General features: G+C 39.6%; 1 protein-coding gene across 3 annotated transcripts in view; it reads right to left on the bottom strand.

The window, feature by feature from the left end:
• Positions 1–20,937, bottom strand: part of AP2A1 (adaptor related protein complex 2 subunit alpha 1) — a 39,460-nt gene that overhangs the window by 13,711 nt on the left and 4,812 nt on the right. For 2 of the 3 annotated variants that reach the window (XM_081343117.1, XM_081343119.1), the window contains exons 2-13: positions 19,314–19,382; positions 14,705–14,847; positions 13,350–13,543; positions 12,666–12,795; positions 11,532–11,633; positions 9,235–9,343; positions 7,817–7,967; positions 6,869–7,037; positions 2,319–2,456; positions 1,979–2,161; positions 1,323–1,420; positions 727–958 (exon numbers count right to left, since the gene is read on the bottom strand). In XM_081343117.1, coding sequence (XP_081199243.1) covers positions 727–958; positions 1,323–1,420; positions 1,979–2,161; positions 2,319–2,456; positions 6,869–7,037; positions 7,817–7,967; positions 9,235–9,343; positions 11,532–11,633; positions 12,666–12,795; positions 13,350–13,543; positions 14,705–14,847; positions 19,314–19,382 — 1,718 coding nt within the window. The remainder of the gene's footprint in view (positions 1–726; positions 959–1,322; positions 1,421–1,978; positions 2,162–2,318; positions 2,457–6,868; positions 7,038–7,816; positions 7,968–9,234; positions 9,344–11,531; positions 11,634–12,665; positions 12,796–13,349; positions 13,544–14,704; positions 14,848–19,313; positions 19,383–20,937) is intronic. The other variant, XM_081343118.1, reaches the window with a different exon arrangement.

The following is a 20,937-nucleotide window of genomic DNA, read 5'->3' on the forward strand; positions in this document are numbered from 1 at the left end:
CACATATTGGTTCTAGGCAATGCATTTCAATCCCAACTCTGCTCCTTAAAGGAAAACAAATAGGCTAGAACTTTTAGTTCCAATTCCTTTGGAGGCATCACTGTAATGCACTTCTCAAAGGCCAATATTCAACTGAAGTTCCACCCTAGCCCATTCCACTTTCAGGTAAAAGGGTAAAAACTAAATAATTCACTACAGGCATAATTATAAGAGCCTTGGTGGAGCAGTGGGCTAATGCCTCCTTAAGTAACACCAGCTGCCTGCAATTAGTGCAGGTTCGCATCCCACCAGGCTCAAGGTTAACTCAGCCTTCCATCCTTCCGAGGTAGGTAAAATGAGGACCCAGATTGTTGGGGGCAATTAAGCTGACTTTGTAATAATGCCGCTTGGGTGTGTGTGAAAGCCCTAATAAGCAGGCATATACATAGAATGAAGGCTACTGCTAAGCTTGTAAGCCGCCCTGAGTGTTCGGAGAAGGGCGGGATATGAATGGAATTAAAATAAATAAAATAAATAAAATAAAAAAAACCTGGCTTTGGACCAAGTACAAAAATGCAACACTTTGTTTCATTCCACCAAAAGAGAAGTTTCATGTTTTCTCTTTTCCAATGCTCTCTGAATCTTCTCAGATTATGGCTGCAACTATTTATAAGGGGGGAAAAAATAAGAATTTGTTTTCCCTGAGAGATGGGGCTATCGGTACCCCTCTCTCAGTTCTTCCCTCACCAGGACATCAGTGCTGGCAATAGAACTGAGCTTGAGGTATTCAACAGCACGTTGCTGCAGTTCCACATCAGCATTGCGGATCTGGCTGTCTGAGCGTAGAACTTCCTGAATGGTGCCCTTTGTTTCAGGGAAGAGATTTATGAATTTGATGTAGGTAGAGAGAAGTAGGGCCCGAGTAGAAACACTGCAGAGATGGAATTTGGAGTGGAGGAGGTTGAATTGAACCAGAGGGCTAGTGGAGAAAGGAGAACAGAGACAACATGAGTCAGAGCCCCTGAGATCTTCAGGTGAGGAAATGTGAAGGAAACATTCTCATAGGATTTCCTCACAACATCAAAGAACAATGGGACAATCCTCCTTAATTTAAGTGCCCCATAATATGTAAAACAAGAGAATGATGAAGCCCTCCAGATGTCCTGAGGCTGCAACTTTTGGAATTTTCTTTAGTCAGGCTGGTTGGGAATTCTGAATGCTACAGTCCCAATACAATCCCAGCATCTGTTCTCTCCCCTCCCTCCATAGAAGCCACTCTTATCTCACCTTACTCCACCCTACCCCCTATCCCAGGTCAATCCATTTCCTCTCATATTATCCACCTGGAACGGGGATCTCCAGCAATGAGGTTCCCAAATTCCCCAAGGATGTAGCCTCCAACTTTCACCATGTTCTCATGACAAGCAGGAGCCTGGAGGGCCTAGAAAAATAAAAGCAAATACAGTGCATGGTGGGCAGTCGGTAGATGCAACTTGAAAATAAACCCCTATTTTTGTTTATTATGACATCATTGCTTTTATAAAGAAGAGCAGGTTGGATATTCTTTGAGCAATTTTCCTAACCAATCCCATGAGATCAAAGACTTAATCAAGTTTTTCAGACTCTTTTAGACTGACTGATAAACTCTGACACTCCAGAATCATATACATTCAGCATCAAACATACTGCAAAACTATATGTGTATAAAGCTCAATAGTTATACCTTCCAAGTTCATAATATTGCCTTGACAATCAGCCGTAATCTACTTTAGAACACTTAATTTCATTCCCTAGCATCAATAAATATTTGTAGACACTGAAGAGGCTCAGTCCTTATTTCTTATCTATGGTCACATATGTTTGAACAATGAAATAAGAATGGACAATCCATCTAGTTTTTATAACCAGACTCACATACTCACAAAGGGAGGGAAAACTCTCCTCAAAACTCTAGAGAGGTAAGAAGGGATAGCCAATGTCCCAAGTCAAGACCACCCACCTCAAAGACTGTCTTGGCTGCATAACCTTGCACATCATCCCGGTTAATGACAATCTGGATGACACGGTACCACACCTCCTCACTCACATAGTCACCAGCAATGCGGATCAGATTGAGGATGGTATCTACATACCAACTATAGTCTACTGCGTACTTCTCAGCTAAGATGGCCACCTTCAGTACCTGACAGAAGAAAAAGAAAATGTTGCTGCCAACTCCCAACTGGTCTGCCCTCTCCATATCAGTTTCCATGTTGAGGCAGGCATTTTGTTTCTCTGCAATCTAATGAGATGAAAAGACCCAGGTTCCTCTTCCCAATGAGTTGGCAACCCCTACTCACAATCTCTTCGCGGATTGAGTAATCTGCTGTTTCTAGATAGCTAAGCATCTCTGAGACGATTTGCTTGGCATTTGTACGGTCGCACATCGCATAGAGAAGGTCGGCAGCTCGCTGGCGCACGCTCACATCCCGCTCCGTCTGTGAAAGGAGATGGAGGTTAAACAGAGACAAGACCTTTTTACCTTCAGCATTAATTAAGTACCAATTACACCTCCAGTTTAACTCAAGCAGATACAGGTCGCAAAATGCATTAATGAGATCAATGCAAAAGGAAGAAAAGTATGTCATATTTAAAAGATAGAACCAGCCCTTTCAATAGGATTTTCTCTTTCTTATTTTCTCCCGTTATCTCAGTTTTGTAGTCCATTACTGATCATTAAACTAATAAGAATTCCCAAAAGACAACAAAAGGAACAGAGGTTATGGCAATGCAGCAATGTGGTTCCTAAAATCTAGACACTGTAAATTCTGTATATGAAACAGAATTTTCAGTAAGAAAGAAATTTTTAGTCAGACTCAAGTAGTAGATAGTTGTAGGACTCAACTAGCAGCGCTCACTATAGACTTAACTTTTTCTGTTAAGATTCTGTTTCTTCTATGACTTGTGCAAACTGATTTCCAGTTACGTTTCTAGGTGAAATCAAAGGACGTTTACAATCAATAAAGCACCACATGTCTTGGCAGCCAGGTACTTGCAGGACTGCTTCTCTTATTGAAACCAACACTTCTGATGCATTCTTCCCAGAAAAAGCTACCGGTAGTTCTCCTATGAGATGAAAGGGGGCTGTGTCCTGAAGACACGTTTTTACACTTATGTCTCTGGAGTAATGAGACAGTCTTACTTTAGAAGTTAGAGCAGCTTGGTAATCTTGCCATAGTTGATTAAAACTGAGTTCTTCAAAGTCATTTGGGGATTAACTAGAGCTGGGATTTTCAACCGGTGGTACGCGTACCACTAGTGGTACATTGGTACCTGGCAGGTGTTACGCATATGACAGGTTAAACATTCATTCCGCCAGGACCTGAAGACCTGGCTCTTCGAGCTCTCTGGCCCAGGCTGAGAATTTTAATTTTAACTGGGGTTTTTATTTGTTCAGGGATTGATATAATTTTTTAATTGTTTTTAACTTTTGTATTTTTCGTTTTAATCACCCTGTAAACCGCCCTGAGTCCTTCGGGAAAGGGCGGTATATAAATATAATAAAATAAATAAATAAATAAACAGCACTGTAAAAAAAAGTGTAAAAGTGGATGAGGTGAAGCAGCAGCAGCGCCGCACAGGCTTGTGGGAAAGTCAACTGGCCCAGGATCAAAACGCGCAATTCCAGCTGATTGGGGGTGGCAGGTGGCCTCACGCAATCTTCAGGCAGAGATTCAGCTGGAACTGCGAGAGGCATTGCCTGCCTGGGTCCTGTGGAGAGCCCAGGATCAGCAGGATCAGCGCATGCAGCTCCAGCTGATTGGGAGTGGCCTGGGTCCTGCTAAGGGGGAGAGAAGAGAGGATAATAAAGGGGGGTGAGAGAAGAGAGGATATTAAAGGGAGTGAGAAAAGAGATTGATATTAAAGGGGTGAAACCAAGAGTTAAATTTAAGATTTTACAAGATGCCAGGGAAAGAGAGGGACTCAAGGCGCCGAATTTGAAATTGTACTATGATGCGGTTGCCTTGACCTGGGTTAGTGATTGGCTTAATTTAACTAACAAGAGAATACTTCATCTTGAGGGATGGGATTTGGTATATGGATGGCATGCATACTTGCATTACGATAAGAAGGTAGACAGGGCTTTTAAATCCCATATTATTTATTTATTTATTTTATTTTAATTCCATTTATATCCCGCCCTTCTCCGAAGACTCAGGGCGGCTTACAAGCTTAGCAGTAGCCTTCATTCTATGTATATGCCTGCTTATTAGGGCTTTTGCCCCCCCCCCAAGCGGCATTATTACAAAGTCAGCTTATTGCCCCCAACAATCTGGGTCCTCATTTTACCTACCTCGGAAGGATGGAAGGCTGAGTCAACCTTGAGCCTGGTGGGACTCGAACCTGCACTAATTGCAGGCAGCTGGTGTTACTTAAGGAGGCATTAGCCCACTGCTCCACCAAGGCTCTGTTCTTAGAAGTGCTTTATTGCGTGTCTGGAAAAAGTATTATTATAAGTTAAATTATAAAATACCGATTTGGGGAATTCCTGGACACGCGATAGAGGCCGTATCTATGGGAGTGAGTATGGATATGGTTTCTTATAAGGAACTACTTAGATTGCAAGGGAATGATTGGCAACTTAAACCAGTAGAGGAGTTAAGACAAGAAAACATAAGTTACTCTTGGTTTCAATATACCCAATTGAAGGCTAGGTGGAAGTCAGATCAAAAGGTTGGCATCACAATTAGAGATCAAAATTTAGTAAAGCAAATTAGAGATTCAAATTGTGCACATATAAAGAGGATATATAATGCTTTAATTGAATTGGATTCGGAAACGGAACTGGTTAAAGACTGCATGATAAAGTGGGCACAAAATATTCAGGAACCAATTTCGTTGGACACCTGGGAGATAATTTGGGTCAGAAATGTTACATTTACCCAGGCTCAAAATTTAAGAGAAAATTTTTATAAAATGTTTTATAGATGGCATCTGGATCCCAAGAAGTTGTCCAACATGTAGCCTAATTTACAGTCTAAATGTTGGAGGTGTGGTAGTTTAGAAGCTACTTATTTTCACATGTGGTGGACTTGTAGAAATATAAAAGCTTTTTGGATTAAAATTTGGTGGAACATTCAAAAGATTTTTAAGAGAAAGATAAAGTTTTCCCCGCAATTGTTTTTATTGGGTATTGTTGTAGATTGTGATGTTAAAGAAACTAACTTGATGTTGAACATGATAACGGCAGCACGGTTACTGGTAGGACAATATTGGAAGAAGGATAGTTTGCCCACTGTAGAAGAATGGGTGTTTAAAGTTTCGAATCTTGCAGAAATGTCTAAGATTTCTGCTTATTTGAAGGATCATTCACAGGAAAGATATATTTCAGTTTGGAGGAGATGGATAAATTATATTCAAAACAAATATGGGACTAAAAAGTTCCATTTAGCTTATGAGTAGATTTTAGTGGGATATTGTTATTGGTACGTTGTTTGTAGTTATGTTAAAAGAGAGTTAAAGCGCATTATGAATTTGGTTAATTGTATATTATGCATAATTTTTATTTAGAATATGATTATTGTAACTATAATCCTGTATTTAGCTCTGGGAAGTGGGGGGGTTTGGGGTGGGAGGGATTTGGGGATATATTGTAAAATTTTGTTTTTGTAAAACTCTTTAATAAAAAAAAGATATTAAAGGGGTGAGATAAGAGAGGATATTAAAGGGGGTGAGAGAAGAGAGGATATAAAGGGGGGTGAGGACTACCTGTACTACATACTTTTTTCCGGGGGGGGGGGTTGGTCATCAAGTTTTTGACACCTTGCTAGGCGACTGGTGGTACTTGAATATTGCCATATTCTAAAAGTGGTACAATCGGTGAAAAGGTGGAAAAGCCCTGAACTAGAGAACATTATCTTCAGTTAACAGGAAGTAATGTGTAATTTGTTTTAGTTTAGCACTTGTAGACATTTTAATTTTCGTTATAGTTGAATTATGTGTTAACATCTAGGGATCCCTGTAGACTACAGCAGCAATATGTAGATGTAATAAACAAGTGGCAAATAAATGCACATATGATTTAACTCCACATACATATCTATTTTTAAAAACACTGACCCCATTGCCAATATTTTCTTTACCAGGCGTCTGACATTTCATCAATGTATATTGAAGTAATTAAAATGACATTGATAATGCTAGAAAGCTGCTTTGTAAAACAATCAAATAGATCAAAATGAAAAGTACAAACTTTGGGTTTCTAACTCCAAATGCCATATTTGACAAAATGACTGTAAATTCTACATAACTACTGAGTATTTCCTTTTGACTTCAATTGAGTTTTTCTTAGGTTTCTTCCCAATGCTCTACAGCAGAGATGAGCAAGCTTTGGGCCACATTTTTTTCATGCACATATATATGGTAGTGCTGAGATGGCTACAAGGAGTGTTAAAGAACAGATGCATTTTCACCTATTATTTGCTGAGAAAAAAGCTAAAAATTGAATGACTGAAAATTCTGCCAATGAATTTTAGTGGTGCAATTTGGAGGCTGGGGTTCCTTATGCAACCCAGAATTCATAGTTTGTTCCTTTTTGTAATTTAAGGTTGGAATGGAAACCTCTTTTAACCATGCCTACCTACCATCAATCCAGGATGAGGTGCTAAGATTGTGACACATAGTATAAATGTTTCATTCACTGTTAATAGAAATTACATTTAATAGCAGAGAAGTTACTAAGGAACTTTGTTTGGGAAATGGCTGTGTGACTGAGCTTGCCTTCTCCCTCACTATCTGGAAACAGAACTGAGAAATTTGGGGAAGTCACTCTCACTCAGTCTTACACCTTCACTCCCCATGAAAATTGCTTTTCTCATTTTGCTCTGCATATGCAATTTCAGAATCTGACCTTTAGAGCATTGATGACTGTTTCAATGTGGGTCTTGACAGCTTCATGTGAGAATTCAGAGCTGGCTAAGGTACACATGCTCTCCAGTGCTAGGTATCTAAGGTTGGTCTCTCGATGTTGCAGGAACTGGCCTAGTTGATTGCATGCACGCACCAGCAGGTTAGGTTCACTGCAGAAGAAGGCAGGATTAATTGCAGAGTAGGTGCAGCAGGGAGTATTCTGTATCTAGCTCAGCCTGACTATGAGTCTCTCCACTTTTCCAGTGTGCCAGCAACCCAGCTCATTCTATAAAACCACTCTTTCTTATTTTTTTCATTTGGTTTTAATGGTTCTATTGGTTTCTCTGATTCTGCTCGCATTTAATTTGAAACTCCTGAAAGTCACACAATATTTTCCCCAGAGGTTTGGATCAATCAAAGCAATACTGAAGAATTTTGGGTCTGTGGGCTAAAGAGAGATTATGTTGTTTCTGTTTAGCCTACTGATGTCTAAGCCAGATCTTGTTCCTTCTGCACAAATTGGGAAAACTCACAACTGATCAGATTTTTTAATCTGCTTCTTTGTAACAATCAATTGAAACCAAATTACCTTTATAAAAAAAGATCATCTGAGATGAGGGGCATTTAGGAGAATTCTTTTGGTTAATTCTCCCCTCCTCAAATGTTGCAAAGACACGTATCCTCGCCCCACCATCCCATTGCAACTTAGCTTTCAAAAGGTCTCCAATGTATCAACAGTAGCAATGGAGCTATTCAAAAAGTTAGTTGTGCAACAAGATGAGCATTTTTGAGGAGAAGCAGAGTATTATGGAGAACAGGATATGAATGCAGCTCTGGAGGTGCAGGGAGGACAGGATTAATTGCCAACGTGGATGCCCTTGAAAGAGAATGTATTTCCCAGCTCCAATCTAATAGACTTTTAGTACTCGAAACCAACTTAGATGCTTGCCTGTCATAGTGGATGATGAGACTGATAGCTTCAAAGAGGATGGCATTCTTGGCATTGGAGTGCTGGACTTTCTTGGACTTGGGGGGTTCCTGAGCCTTGTTGAGGATAGTCTCCAAGCATTCAACCAGGCGCCCTTTCACTGCTGCATCTTCTGCAGAGAAAACAAAGTACGAAGTAGAAGAGTAGCAACTTTGGAGGGATGCGTTAGCTTAATAAGTAAGAATCCTAGTGTTGTGGCCCTGACCCCCGAGCCTGTCCTACCCGAGGAAGAGGACTCTGAGGATGGGAACTGGCAAGGCCTCCCTCTCCGGGACCCTCCCCTCTGGCAAGGCCTCCGTCTCCATCTGAAGGCCGATAGGAGCAGCCTGTGATTAGCCAGGCTGGGAGTGAGCCAGAGCAGCTGCAGCAGATGGAGAGCAGCGGAGATGAATCATGGCTGGATCCCCAAGAACGGCGCAGAGCCAAGCATTTACAGCAGCGTAGGAAGAGTAGGAGGGTCAGAGATTAGCTGAGTCACTGAGCCACCACACCCCACAAGGTACAAAAGGGGGTGTGGCTGCACTCAGGACTTTGTGACGAACAATAAGTTAATCAACTTCTGGTCACATCTTCAGAAGTCTGTCGGATTTATTACCTGTTTGAAACCCTGGCCTGAATTCTTGACAACGCTTCTGTACTTCTGTTTCTGGACTGTTTGCTTGGACTTATTTTGAGTAATTGTTTGGAAGTTATCTCATTCCAGCTGACGCTTGAGGTAACGAGCTTATTTTGGCTGACTGTTTGTATTTTGCTGCCAAGGCCTTATCAGAAGGCAATTACTAAAGCCTGAGGAATTAACCCTTGCTAGTCATGCCTGCTTGTCTGTCTGTTTGTACCCCGGGAGGGGGGGGAACAGAACACCTAGTCCCTATAAGTCGTTCATCATATCTCTCCACCCACCCCCTGAGGATCGATATGGCCATCCGTTCTGTTGTTCTGAAAGTCCCCAAAGGGCAATGCAACCAAAGCTCAGTGGTTTTGGAATACTACAAAAATAAGAGGTATTATCAGGATCTCTTCCTTCATCAAATGCCAAGGGAGAGGAGAATAGGAAGGGCACGAGCACCATATTTGTGCAGGCTCATTAATAGAGCAGGAAAAAGGGATGTCCTTAAACAGGCCTAGAAAAGAGATTTAAGTAAAAACTTTATTTATTAAATTCATATCCTATTTGCCAGAATGCATTCAAAGCAGTCAATTATCTGAATGATAAATAAAAATTGCTGTTGTGATGAAGAGGTAAAACAGACTAATAATAAAAGGATGTGTCACTTCTGTGCCTTTTACTAAGGAAATCAGCAAGAGGTTCAGGCAAATATTCTACACCAGGAAGCCGGCATATTCCAGTGCTATCGTTGACTTCACTGAGCATTCATTACCTGGGGGAGGGTAACACTGCAGCAGCCGCAGAAGCTTGACTGAGAGCCAAGGGGCTGGCACAAAGTAATAGGTGTAGTCCTGGAGGTCTGTGGAGGCCGAAGAGACAATCTGAAAGGAGAGGATACAAGCAGGGCAGTCCAGAGAGCCAGTCAGAATCTCTACATCTGGTCTATCAAAACAATCATATTCCCCAATGATCACTACGCCACTATCACAAAGATTTGTGGTTCGCAACTCCCTAAAACTAGCTATATCACAAGACTCAGGGGCAAACTGTAGGACGATAAATGGCCCTTATACCTCTACTCCCAATTCAAGGCCCCAACTTCCCAAGCTACTATTATGGTCAAAAAAAATAAGGCAGGCGTGTCGTTCAGCAAAAGAACAAAGAACGGTGTGCTTAGCTTTGTCAGGAAGAAGTTGGAGAACACAAAACTCTACATATCCATATGTACTGTTGCTCTACCATTACGTTGTATTTTGTCTGAATAAATATTGCATATACTGCAACATGTTAACAATTTGCACAGTCTTAATTAAAAGAGCAGGAGGGAATGGAGGAAGCTATCAGCCAGGAAGAGAAGCTGCCATTAATGGGAAAAACGTATGAGAAGCACCAAGAAATCCTCCTCCACATCCTATAGGCAACTGTGCATGTTCTCAAGGTGCTGCTCTGCTCTCAAGTAGATATTTGCTCCAAAGCAGGCAAGCTCACAGCTCTGAACAAGGGAAATGATTAAGGCTCCACATCAAAGACCCCTTCCTTTTGTCCCTCCACCATCCAGTGACAGGAGGACAAAGCCATTCATCACAGCCATGACTAGGATGCTGTCCTCTCTGTCATCCGCCCAAGTTAGTCTGCAATCCTCACTGCCTTCTTTTGGGTATCTAAGCTCAACGTCTGTATCAGACAATCCACACCCAACAAATAATAGAACGCACAAGGGGGAAAAAGAACAGTCACTGTATTTTCTTTGTAGAATTAAGATGTTGCAGCCTCATGCACAGACACCTTAATTAGTCACACAGGAGCATGCCAGGTGTTGTTTCCACTTTTTATTAAATAAGCTGTTCGTTCTGATTTGCTTTATCTTAAAATGCTATTATTATATCTCTCTGTAGACTCCATCTCTCTGTCTACAGTCAAATACTACTCAGTGGTCTCCATCTGATGCTACAGACTTGCTTCTAAGCCCCCATAATATTTTAGACATTCTAGAATATTTATGTAATATTTATTTCCCTTTTGTATTTTATTTTAATTAACTGTGATTTCTATATTCTCCTGCTGATCTATAACCGAATAAAGAATTGTTACTGTTAATTAGCCACAGTGGATTCCAGGATCGTTATGGTTTCCCAACCAACATAAATTCTATCACAAATGTCTTTGGAGATTCTCAATCATCCAGATCATGGTTGTCCCAAAGGTGCTTTTCTAAAAGGCAACTGGACTTTCTTGGGTTTTTTTCTTGAAAATATTTTGCTTCTCATCCAAGAAGCTTCTTCAGTTCTAATGGTGGAAAATGGAAATTTATATTTTTTTGCAGCCATCCCCTCACTGACACACTGTGGGTCAGTTGTTTGCTCTCTGAAAATTGTTGAGGCCACTTGGGGGTTTATCTGTATCCTCTGAGTCACCTGAATCAGAGTGTCATGGGGTCCCGCATTGTGGCCAATCTCTACATGAAAGAAGTAGAAACAAAAGCCCTAAACACCTTTATACGAATTCTACCCACTCACTGTAGATATGTGGATGATACTTGGGTCAAGATTAAAACATAAAAAATGGAAGCCTTCACCAAACACATCAACACTGTGGACAGGAACATTAAGTCAAAGAGGCCATCTATGTTAAAATTGAACAGCCCTAACTCAAAAGAGGAGAAGGAATACCACACCACCTATCTTCTGTTTCCAGTCCTTTCAGTAGTCCCAAGAAGTTCCACACTCATTTGCATTCTGAATCAGGTGCCTCTGAGGATACAGATAAACCCCCAAGTGGCCTCAACAACTCTCAAGAGAGCTAACAACCGACCCTTAAAGCGCTAATGACCAGATGACTGCAAAAATATATATATCTTTCCATTCCCCACCATTGAGTTAGAAATGAAGAAGCTTCTTGGATGAGAAGAAAATTGTTTTCAAGGAAAAAAACCAAGGAAGTCCAGTTGTCTTTTGGAAAAGCACCTTTGGGTTTTTCACAAATGTTAAAATAATGCTGAAACAACACATGGCAGTGCAATGATACTAAGCAAAGAAATGGATTCTTGGCTCTTCTCCTTTCTTCACTCACCCTGCTGAGCCTGGACACTGCTAGAGAGACACATGTCTTGAAGTCATCAGGATTTTTTTTGCAGAGACAAGCAATGAGGCTGACAGCAGCTGTGACCACACCCTGTATTGTGAGGAGGTGTAGGGAGAAAGATGGAAAACTGAGACCACGTCTATAGGAGCTGTAACAAGCAATCAATGAAGAAACTGGCAGTAAATCACAGACTGTGGTCATGTAATGTCTTGCTTAATGATCACAGGTGAATTGCTTAACTACTGCAAAGGAAATAACTACAGTGGAATGACAAGATTTTTGCTTAGTGACCTATTGCTAAGTGAGCCAGGCCCAACTGTGACCATTATGTGAGGACACCAGCTAGGATGGGAACGATGACAGCTGAAGACCAAAACATCTGAAAGGCATCAAGTTGGAAGAAGGTCAATATAAAAGTCTGACTATTGTAACCTGTGTTCTTATTAATTTAATCTTATTAAATTAAACCATTTTCTGTAACCATAAAGTACAGTATGTCAAACCATACATTAACTAAATAAACTTGATATTTGGAATACAATAAGTCACAAAATTAGGAAGATTTAACTTTATGAAATTTTCACATATATAGCATGACTACACTTCTTTTAATAGCTTGGGTCCTGAATTTAAGGGAGTAAGAATTTAATATTTAATTTTAATTTAATTTAATAATATTTATATACCGCCCTTCTCCCTAAGGACTCAGGGCGGTTCACAGGGCAAAAGTCAAATACAAAGTACAAACATTAAAAAGAGATTAAATAATTGCCCAAGTTAAAACAATTAATACAATAATAAAACCCCAAAAATAAAATTAAGAGTACAAAAAAAATAAAAACCCCACCAATCCCATCAGGCTAGGCCGGCTTGTACAAACAAAAACGTCTTGAGATCGCGACGAAAGGAGCGAAGATCGGGCGCCATCCGGAGCTCTACCGGCAACTGATTCCACAGCTCCGGAGCGCCCACAGAGAAGGATCTCCCCCTGGGCGCCACCAATCGACATATTGAAGGGATTCTACTACATGATAATAAATTGGGAGGACATACCCTATGCAAATTGCAAGGGTGACAAATGACTTCATGTCCAAAGAAGGGAACTCAAGAAAGACAACATACCATGTGCTGGTCATTCAAAAGATGCACCACACGTGAGGTCCACTCTCCCATGGGCACCAAATCAGGTGAAGTCTTGTAGAGGCGCAAGAGGCAGAGGGCAGCACTCTGCTTTACACTGTCCATAGTATCACTAAGGTGTAATATGGACAAACAAAAGGGTCAGATAGTTGGTATTTTATCAGAGAAATGATAATGTCTTGCTAATGGGAGATTTTAGGTTCAATCTCTGACATTACCAGATACAAGAATCAGGCAGCTGATAATAGAGAAAATACTTGTTGCTTGAGGTATTGGAGAATCTCTTGTAATCTTCCTCCATTTGAGGTATGAGCAACTGAGACCTTTCAGATACTGCTGAACCACAATTCCCAAAAGCTTCAACTGAGAGACCCTTGGTGTTGTACTACCTCCAGATATTACAGAACATTGCTAAAATCTGCCCAAACCCAGGCTTTTGGGGTATATCCAGGCTACAATTGCTGAGGTTTTCACTATTCCTTTTGGATGGAAATTCTGGGGATTTTAGCTTCAATGAAACTGGAGGGTCTGGGATGGGGTCAGAATAGTGTAAATAGTGCCGTGGTAGTGGATAACATAATAAACCAGCCTCTGATATACCTAAATACCATAATGAAAACTACCCGTCTTACTCCATAAGTCCTTCCTGTACTGACTCTATCTTACCCAGCCACCAGTATTCGGGGAATCTCGGAAGCAAAGGCCTCTGCCATCTCACGGCTGCCAACATTGGCGATGCAATGTAGGGCCAGGCACATGAAGGTGGGATTGCGACTTGCCAAGTCATTCTTGATAGCATTGTTGATGAGACGGATCAGCTCACTGTTGGAGTTTACCAGCACTGAAATGAACAGGTATCCCTAGAGGAGTAGATACAAAACGAACAGAAAGAATAAAAGATAAATTAAGCACTGTAAGAAAACCAGGGGCATATCTTTATTATAGGAGTAGAAAAATCAATGATCCTCCAAATCTTGTTGCACTACAAATTTCAGCAGGCCTAGCCAGTATAGCTGTGATCAGGAATGCTGGGAGTTGTAGTTAGGAAGAATTGCATTTCCCACAATCCTGCCTCGTTGAGGCAAATGGAATGCCAAGGATCACTTTGTTCTTTATCAGACAAGGGTTGTTGTAAGGTTGGCTAGATTAATGTTGATATCCTCCATGGAACACAAGTTTGTAGAGGCCCTTCCTCTGGCACTTTCATTAGCTGCCCGACTAAGCATGGGGAGTATTTTTTTCCTTTTTTTAACTTTCAACAAGCTCATCTACAACTTTATTAGAGAATAATAATACTTCTCATCTTCTTATCAGAATGGCTCCTAATTCAAAGACAAAAATGCATCTTGTTACACTAGTAGGAAAAAGGGAAAAATCTCAAATCTCCTCTGAGGCCTACTTCACATAAAGTAACAATCAAGATGGGAACATTGATTTTGGATGGCAACAATCCATAAGATTATGAAAGTGAGGCTAGAAGGAGTTGTGCATTTGCGTGCTGTAACTTGGTTTTTTGCATTCAGTAACTTGCAGAAATGAAGGCATTGCCATAGTACATGTAAACTAAGCCATCACATGAAATCACAATATGGTTTATTTAGGCAAATGTATATGCAGCAGCTATGTTTTGTTTACTTAAATTTTAGGCAGAGCATATTGCAATAAACCCAGACATTTGACTGTACATTCCTGGAGCTAGTATAGTTAGAAGGTCAGACTAGATTTAGTAGAACCCAGACTGATCATGTGCCAATTATCCTCTCTGCTTCAAACTGAAAGATTTGTTGGGAGAATTAAATAAACCTCAGCATAACAATATTGGGGGATGAATAGGATAATCTATATATAACACATAATTCAGAATCAGAATTTTCCAGATAAATTTACAGATTTGTTAATAGCCTTTTCTCTCCACTGAAATCTATCAGGTGTCATTTACTTTTCACATGGAAAATCAAAATAATGAGCGAGTAAAATTCAGGATTGTTTTTAAAGATCGCACTACCATTGGGCTTACTCACAATCTGTTTTTCTGTATATTTGTTGGAGCTGAGTAAGTTGACTGCCTCCATGTGCCCAAAGTCGATGTCATGGCCCAACAGGAAGATGAAAAGCAGCTTGCAGACATACTTCTTCTTGCTGTAACCATCCAAGGCTTTATCTCCTGAGAGGAGAGAGAGACAGGTGGGAAGTGGGGCAGGAGAAGATCACTTGCCCTGCTGAGAGGAGAGAAGCATCTGCAAGGCAGCTACAAGGGAGGGGAAAAGGACAGCTACAACAGTACCTTGGCCTTCTGTTACAAGCAGAAGGCCATTTTTTCAGCAGGAGTCAAGTTCACAGGAAATATCTTCTGTTCTTTTTATGTGGCCAAAATTCCTGATAAGATTACTTTTCTCTATTACTCTTCTACATAACCAATTTGGAGGAGGCTAATATAAGCTAAAGATATGCAGATGATCCCACTCTAACGGCAGAAAGTGAAGAGGAACTAAAGAGCCTCTTGTTGCGGGTGAAGAAGGAGAGTGCAAAAGATGGGTTGAAACTTAACATTAAGAAAACCAAGATCATGGCATCCGGCTCTCTCAATTCCTGGCAAATAGATGGGGAAGAAATGGAGGTAGTGACAGATTTTATTTTCCTGGGCTCCAAGATCACTGCAGATGGGGACTGTAGCCAAGAAATTAAAAGACGCTTGCTCCTCGGGAGGAAAGCCATGACAAACCTAGACAGCACACTAAAAAGCAGAGACATCACCCTGTCAACAAAGGTGCGTATAGTCTTCCCAGTTGCAATGTATGGCAGTGAAAGTTGGACTATAAGAAAGGCTGAGCACCAAAGAATTGAGGCCTTTGAACTATGGTGCTGGAGAAGACTCCTGCAAGTCCCTTGGACTGCAAGGTGATCAAACCGGTCAGTCCTAGAGGGGATCAACCCTGACTGCTCTTTAGAAGGCCAGATCCTGAAGTTGAAACTCAAATACTTTGGCCACCTAATGAGAAGGAAAGACTCACTGGAGAAGAGCCTAATGCTGGGAAAGATTGAGGGCAAGAGAAGAATGGGACGACAGAGAATGAGGTGGCTGGATGGAGTCACTGAAGCTGTAGGCGTGAACCTAAATGGACTCCAGAAGATGGTAGAGGACAGGAAGGCCTGGAGGAACGTTGTCCATAGGGTCGCGATGGGTCGGACATGACTTCGCAACTAACAACAACAGCTATAAGCCACATAATATTCTATTCTGATTCTCTGCCTTTAGGTTGGGATGCCAAGATTGGGAAAGTTCTAGTTCATCAGATATCCCAATGGCATAAATGAAGCCCCCAATGGGTTTAGAAGTTCTGTTTACTACAGAAGTCACACTGGGGAAACAGCAAAGGCCTTGATGAACACTTCCTGTCAATTCTTAGCTACTCTGATCAATGAAGCCGAGAACACAGAGTTCTCCTTTTCTCCATTCACATTCTGATAAAAAATGTGCTTGCTTCTATCTATAGACATCAGTGAATGCATTCATATGGTACACATCAATGAAAAAATAAGACTATTTCCAGGAATATTATAAAACACACTTCCAATGCAATCTATAGACCGATTTTGGACAGCAACTGGATCCTTCACACTCTCAACCCCCAACAATGATTGAAAGATTTACAGTAAAAGAAAATGAATGTAGTATAATTTGAACTTTGGGGTAAGAAATCATTCTTGTGTTCCATTTTGACAGTTGTCCTAAATGTTTTTATGAGTGTAAAGGAAAGGTTGGCAATCAAAACATTTGAAAGTGGAAGCATTGGGGATCAAAGGCAACCAAGAGAAATCACAACCAAGTGTTCTTTCTTGAAAATGATTTAGATGCAAATGGGTTAAGAACTTTGGACATAATATACTGATGAAACAATAAGAAAATATGTGACTGAAAGATTTATATTATGTTATAATTTAAAAGGTAATTTTTATGATGTCACATTAGTTCACCAATCCAGAAAAATTATCCAGAATGTATTAAAGTGCTTCAAATCTATGTTGGAAATATGGGAAATATGAAGGGTCAATTTATCCTGCCCAATGGACTTGTAAAAAAGGCAGAAAAGTTTGAATTTAAAGACACATAAATGAATTATACCCACAATGGAGGAATGGCTGGTGAAGATGACACAATTAGCACTGATGGTAAAAGTAACTTGTCTGATAAGAGAAAGGATAATAACTACATTTATTAGTGACTGGAAACTGAAAGAAGAAAAATTAACATAATTTATGTGTTTGATGATTTAGAATGGATAGATTATGGAAAAAAGATTATGTTATAACCTTAGAGAGAGGATAAAATATAAATGTACATGTGACTGTGACAAAATCTGGTATGGAATTAAGAGGGGAGAGTAAAGGGAAACATTAGACTTGAATCGATGCTACGTAGGAAACAACAGAGGATCCCCCTAATTTCTTCCTGGCATTAACAATGCTTTAGCTTAGCAAGATTTTGTCTAAGGGCAAGCGTACAATAAAAAAACTGATTGATCTTTTATACATGTCATTCTTGGCTTTCCACACCTGAAGTAATTGCTAACAAGATCCAAAGATCTTTATAACTTTTTCCTTTCTATTTCTTTTCTTTTTTTAATGTTTACTAAAATAATTTTATATATAATAAGAAATAGAGTCAAAGAAAAAAACTACAGTAAATGTGGAAAAACAAAAAAAGGAAAAGCAGACTAAAAAATAGAAAAAAGAAAAATAAAAGAAGAGAAACATGAAAAATATAAAGAAGTGGTTTCTGATTTTACACTTGGCAGTTATTTATACAATTTTAATCAAACCTCTTTCTCTAAGATTACATTATAATTCCCTTCTTTCTATAACTTGTTCTTTCTAATCATCAACCACAAAAGCCATAAAATCATTTTCCTTTTTAAAGAAAAAGTTGATAAGGGATTTCCAGTAATTGATGAATGTCAATATAGTAACAAATCTTTCTCTAATTAAAAAGTTAGTTTAGTTATCTCAGCAGGTTTTGTGAATTTTCCCATCTGGTCTTCCACAGTGGGAAATGTTCAATCTTTCCATATTTATGTATATAATAATCTGACAGCAATAATTATATATTGAAATAAACTTTCTGGCAGTTTTTTAAGTATGCATCCATTGGTCCTAAAATCAAAGTTCTGTCTTCTGTTGAATATTAATCTTTGTTCATATTTCCAACATACTTTGGAATGCCTTTATAAATTCTAGGTAATATCGCTAGAAATAGCTATATATACTATTAAAGATTTTTTTAAGAGAATAACTGTAACATGGTTATGATCAGTTTGGAAGAAGAATAAGATTTGCAGAGAGGGACTACATAAACCAGGAATCTCTTGATTTTTGAACTTCTATGGAGACGGATGTTTGGAACCAAAACTCTGAAATAGATTCAAACACAGAGGGACAAAGACATTGTGTTATTTGGAAATCTGAAGACTGAATTAGCATATGTTTGTATGTATGTATGTGTGTGCGTGCATGTGTGTGTGTATGTGAAGTCAATTCACTCTGTGTTGGGCTAAGAGCAGAGCTGTCTACTTTGGATAAGAAAGTTTTGCCTGAAGTAATTGAACTTGCTTCTCCTTTGGAGCTCTTATTCTCCCTTTTAGCTACCCCTTTGGCATAAGCAGTTGAAGTGTGCATTCTAAGAAGCCAGTTCCCTGATTTAATACCTTGATCTTAAAATAAGAGATAACAACAAAATGGCACTTGTTAAATCCTGTTAATCCAAGCTGAAGCGCTTGTGCCTTATTTTATATAGAATGATGAAGGAGGAGATGGAGAAGGATTTCCTCTCCAGAACAATATGAATTGTGCTGCAAGAGTCCAGATCTATGGAAATTGAGTCAATATTGAGATCAAGGAGGGACAGAGTTGCATCTAATTGGCTAAATGGAAATGGCTTCTGGGAGAAATAACTCTTTGAGTTTCATTAGATGGGAATTTACTTTATAGTGCTACTGGTATGTAGAGTACTAACACAAACAACTCTTAGACTTAGAAGAGACAGGAAACTCCTAGTTCAATTTGAGAGCTTAGAATTACAGGCATCCATTGGAAGAGCAAATGATGGCACATATGTAATGGTGTCATTACACAAAATACACAAACTACTTTTGTCAAATGTATGACACAAGCAATTAGAGCACGTGCAAGATGATGTTAATAAATGCATGTCGCCATTTTGACATCATTGTTTTTTGTTACAGTCAATACTAACTAAAATCAGATATTTTCTACTTTACTTCATTGTTCTAGTTGGAACAGGTTAGCTTTTCAGCATTTCAACCTTGAGTTCAGGGCCATTCTTCATCTGCTGGCCACAGACCTGCTACATACAGTTGCTTTCAACGAAGCATCAGTGACACGTATAATACAAGATAGATGATAGTGCTTAAACCAGCCTGAAAAGTGCTAGAGAGGAGCCTGGTTGTCAAGGGAGTGAGAGAACAAAAACAAGAGACAGTGAATAAACTGGACTGAGTCACTGATAGAGCTGCTGCAGGAATTTGTGGTGAGAAAAAGCTGGATTATATTGCAAAAAAGTAAAAGGGGGTTTGGAAAAGGGAGAAGGAGAAAAAATACAGTGCAAGAACTCACCCTTAAATTTGGATCGGATATTGGCCAACTCCTTGTTAATTCGTTTAATTTCAGCCTCTTTACTCTTACCTATAAATGAGAAGCAAGGAATGAAACATGGACAATACCCAACCTCCACACACAATCATCTGTGTGTCTGCATAATGCTCATTGCATGAGACAACAAAAATAAACATGAGGAAAAAAGATAAATGCCAACAATTGATGACAAACTACCACATATGCTTCTTGAATAAAACAGCGTGAAAAAGCAAAAACTTCCCCAGCCTATTCTCCTCTAAAAGAGTTGGTCTATAATTCCAGAATTCATAGCCATGTGCACTTCCCACATATCTGGAAGTACCCTCTCAGAGATGGGTGCTGTATACTAAAACCAGGAGCTACAGGTCAATCAGGGGACTCAGATTTTTGATCAGAGCAGGAGGCGGCAGTCTGCATTATTGTACTGTTTTTCTTCAATCAAAATACATTCTTCTCAAGCCACTGTTTGGCAATAGCTCATGAAAAGATATTTAGGTGGAAGGAATGGTATAATTTGCTTCTGGTACCAATTTAAGGTGTTGGTGTCTATTCTTGCAAACATTTATAGATGTGTATGACAGTGTACAAAGAAATCTCTTTCCATATATTCCTTCTCATCTACTAAGACCATCCTCAAAAGCCCTGCTCCAGGGACATGCTAGTCTGCAATTAGTAGATGCCCACTGCAGTGATTCTAGTGAATCCCAGTAGTTGTCCCAGACTATGGATGCCTACCAAGTAAGTCAGGCCTGGTATCTACTGTTCTTCTGGGCCAAAGATGCTTTAATTCTTTTTCATACATGTGATTCATGACCATATTCATATCTGAAATGTTATGCTATGACACTTTTTTAACCAATCTTTATCTGCTGTCCATGATGTTTTGTTTTTATGTTGTATACTTTTCTTCAATTGTTTTCATAATAACTTTTAGAGTGTGTTAAGCTATTGTAAAAAAATTATGTTAGGGAGGCACAAAAGCAAAATAAATAAATAAAATTCAGAGAAAAGTCTTAGTGTGTACACATCCCTGGAGGCCATTTTTCAATTAAAATCCATTTTTTCTAGCTGTGGATCTTCTACATCTTAGAGTCCCTTGGTATTTTCTGAGGTGATAAGCCCCAGACATCAATCCAACAGAGCAGTGGATAGTGCACCCATTCTTGGATGGTTGCAAAAACCACTGCAACATTGCTACACAAAAGAGAGAAAACAGATCTACATCTAGCAAAGCTGGAGAATAAATGCTCCCAGGAGGCTATGGGAACATTTGCCCATTTAACAGGCAGAAGGTGATCCACAATTAAGTTAACTCAGCAGGATGAGGGCTGAAATAAATAGATAGTATGCATAAATGCTCCTAGGATGGAGCTGCTTTGTACATGAGGCATATTGGCTGTGGGACATGGGGGGAAAAGTGATTTCTTGTCCAGGATTTAAACCATTAAATAATAAGAAAGAAGTCTTTGGAGAAAGCTAGTACTTGATTCAGAGAAATTGATTGTAGGAGGCCACATCGGTACTTCTATTTTAAGTTAAAAAGTACAATTTTAATAAACCCAGGTGCTAGTAGAGACTGGTAACAATTCTATTCATCAATAAC

The sequence above is a fragment of the Vipera berus genome (assembly GCF_964194415.1).
Source record: "Vipera berus genome assembly, chromosome: Z".
NCBI classification, from domain to species: Eukaryota; Metazoa; Chordata; class Lepidosauria; order Squamata; family Viperidae; genus Vipera; species Vipera berus.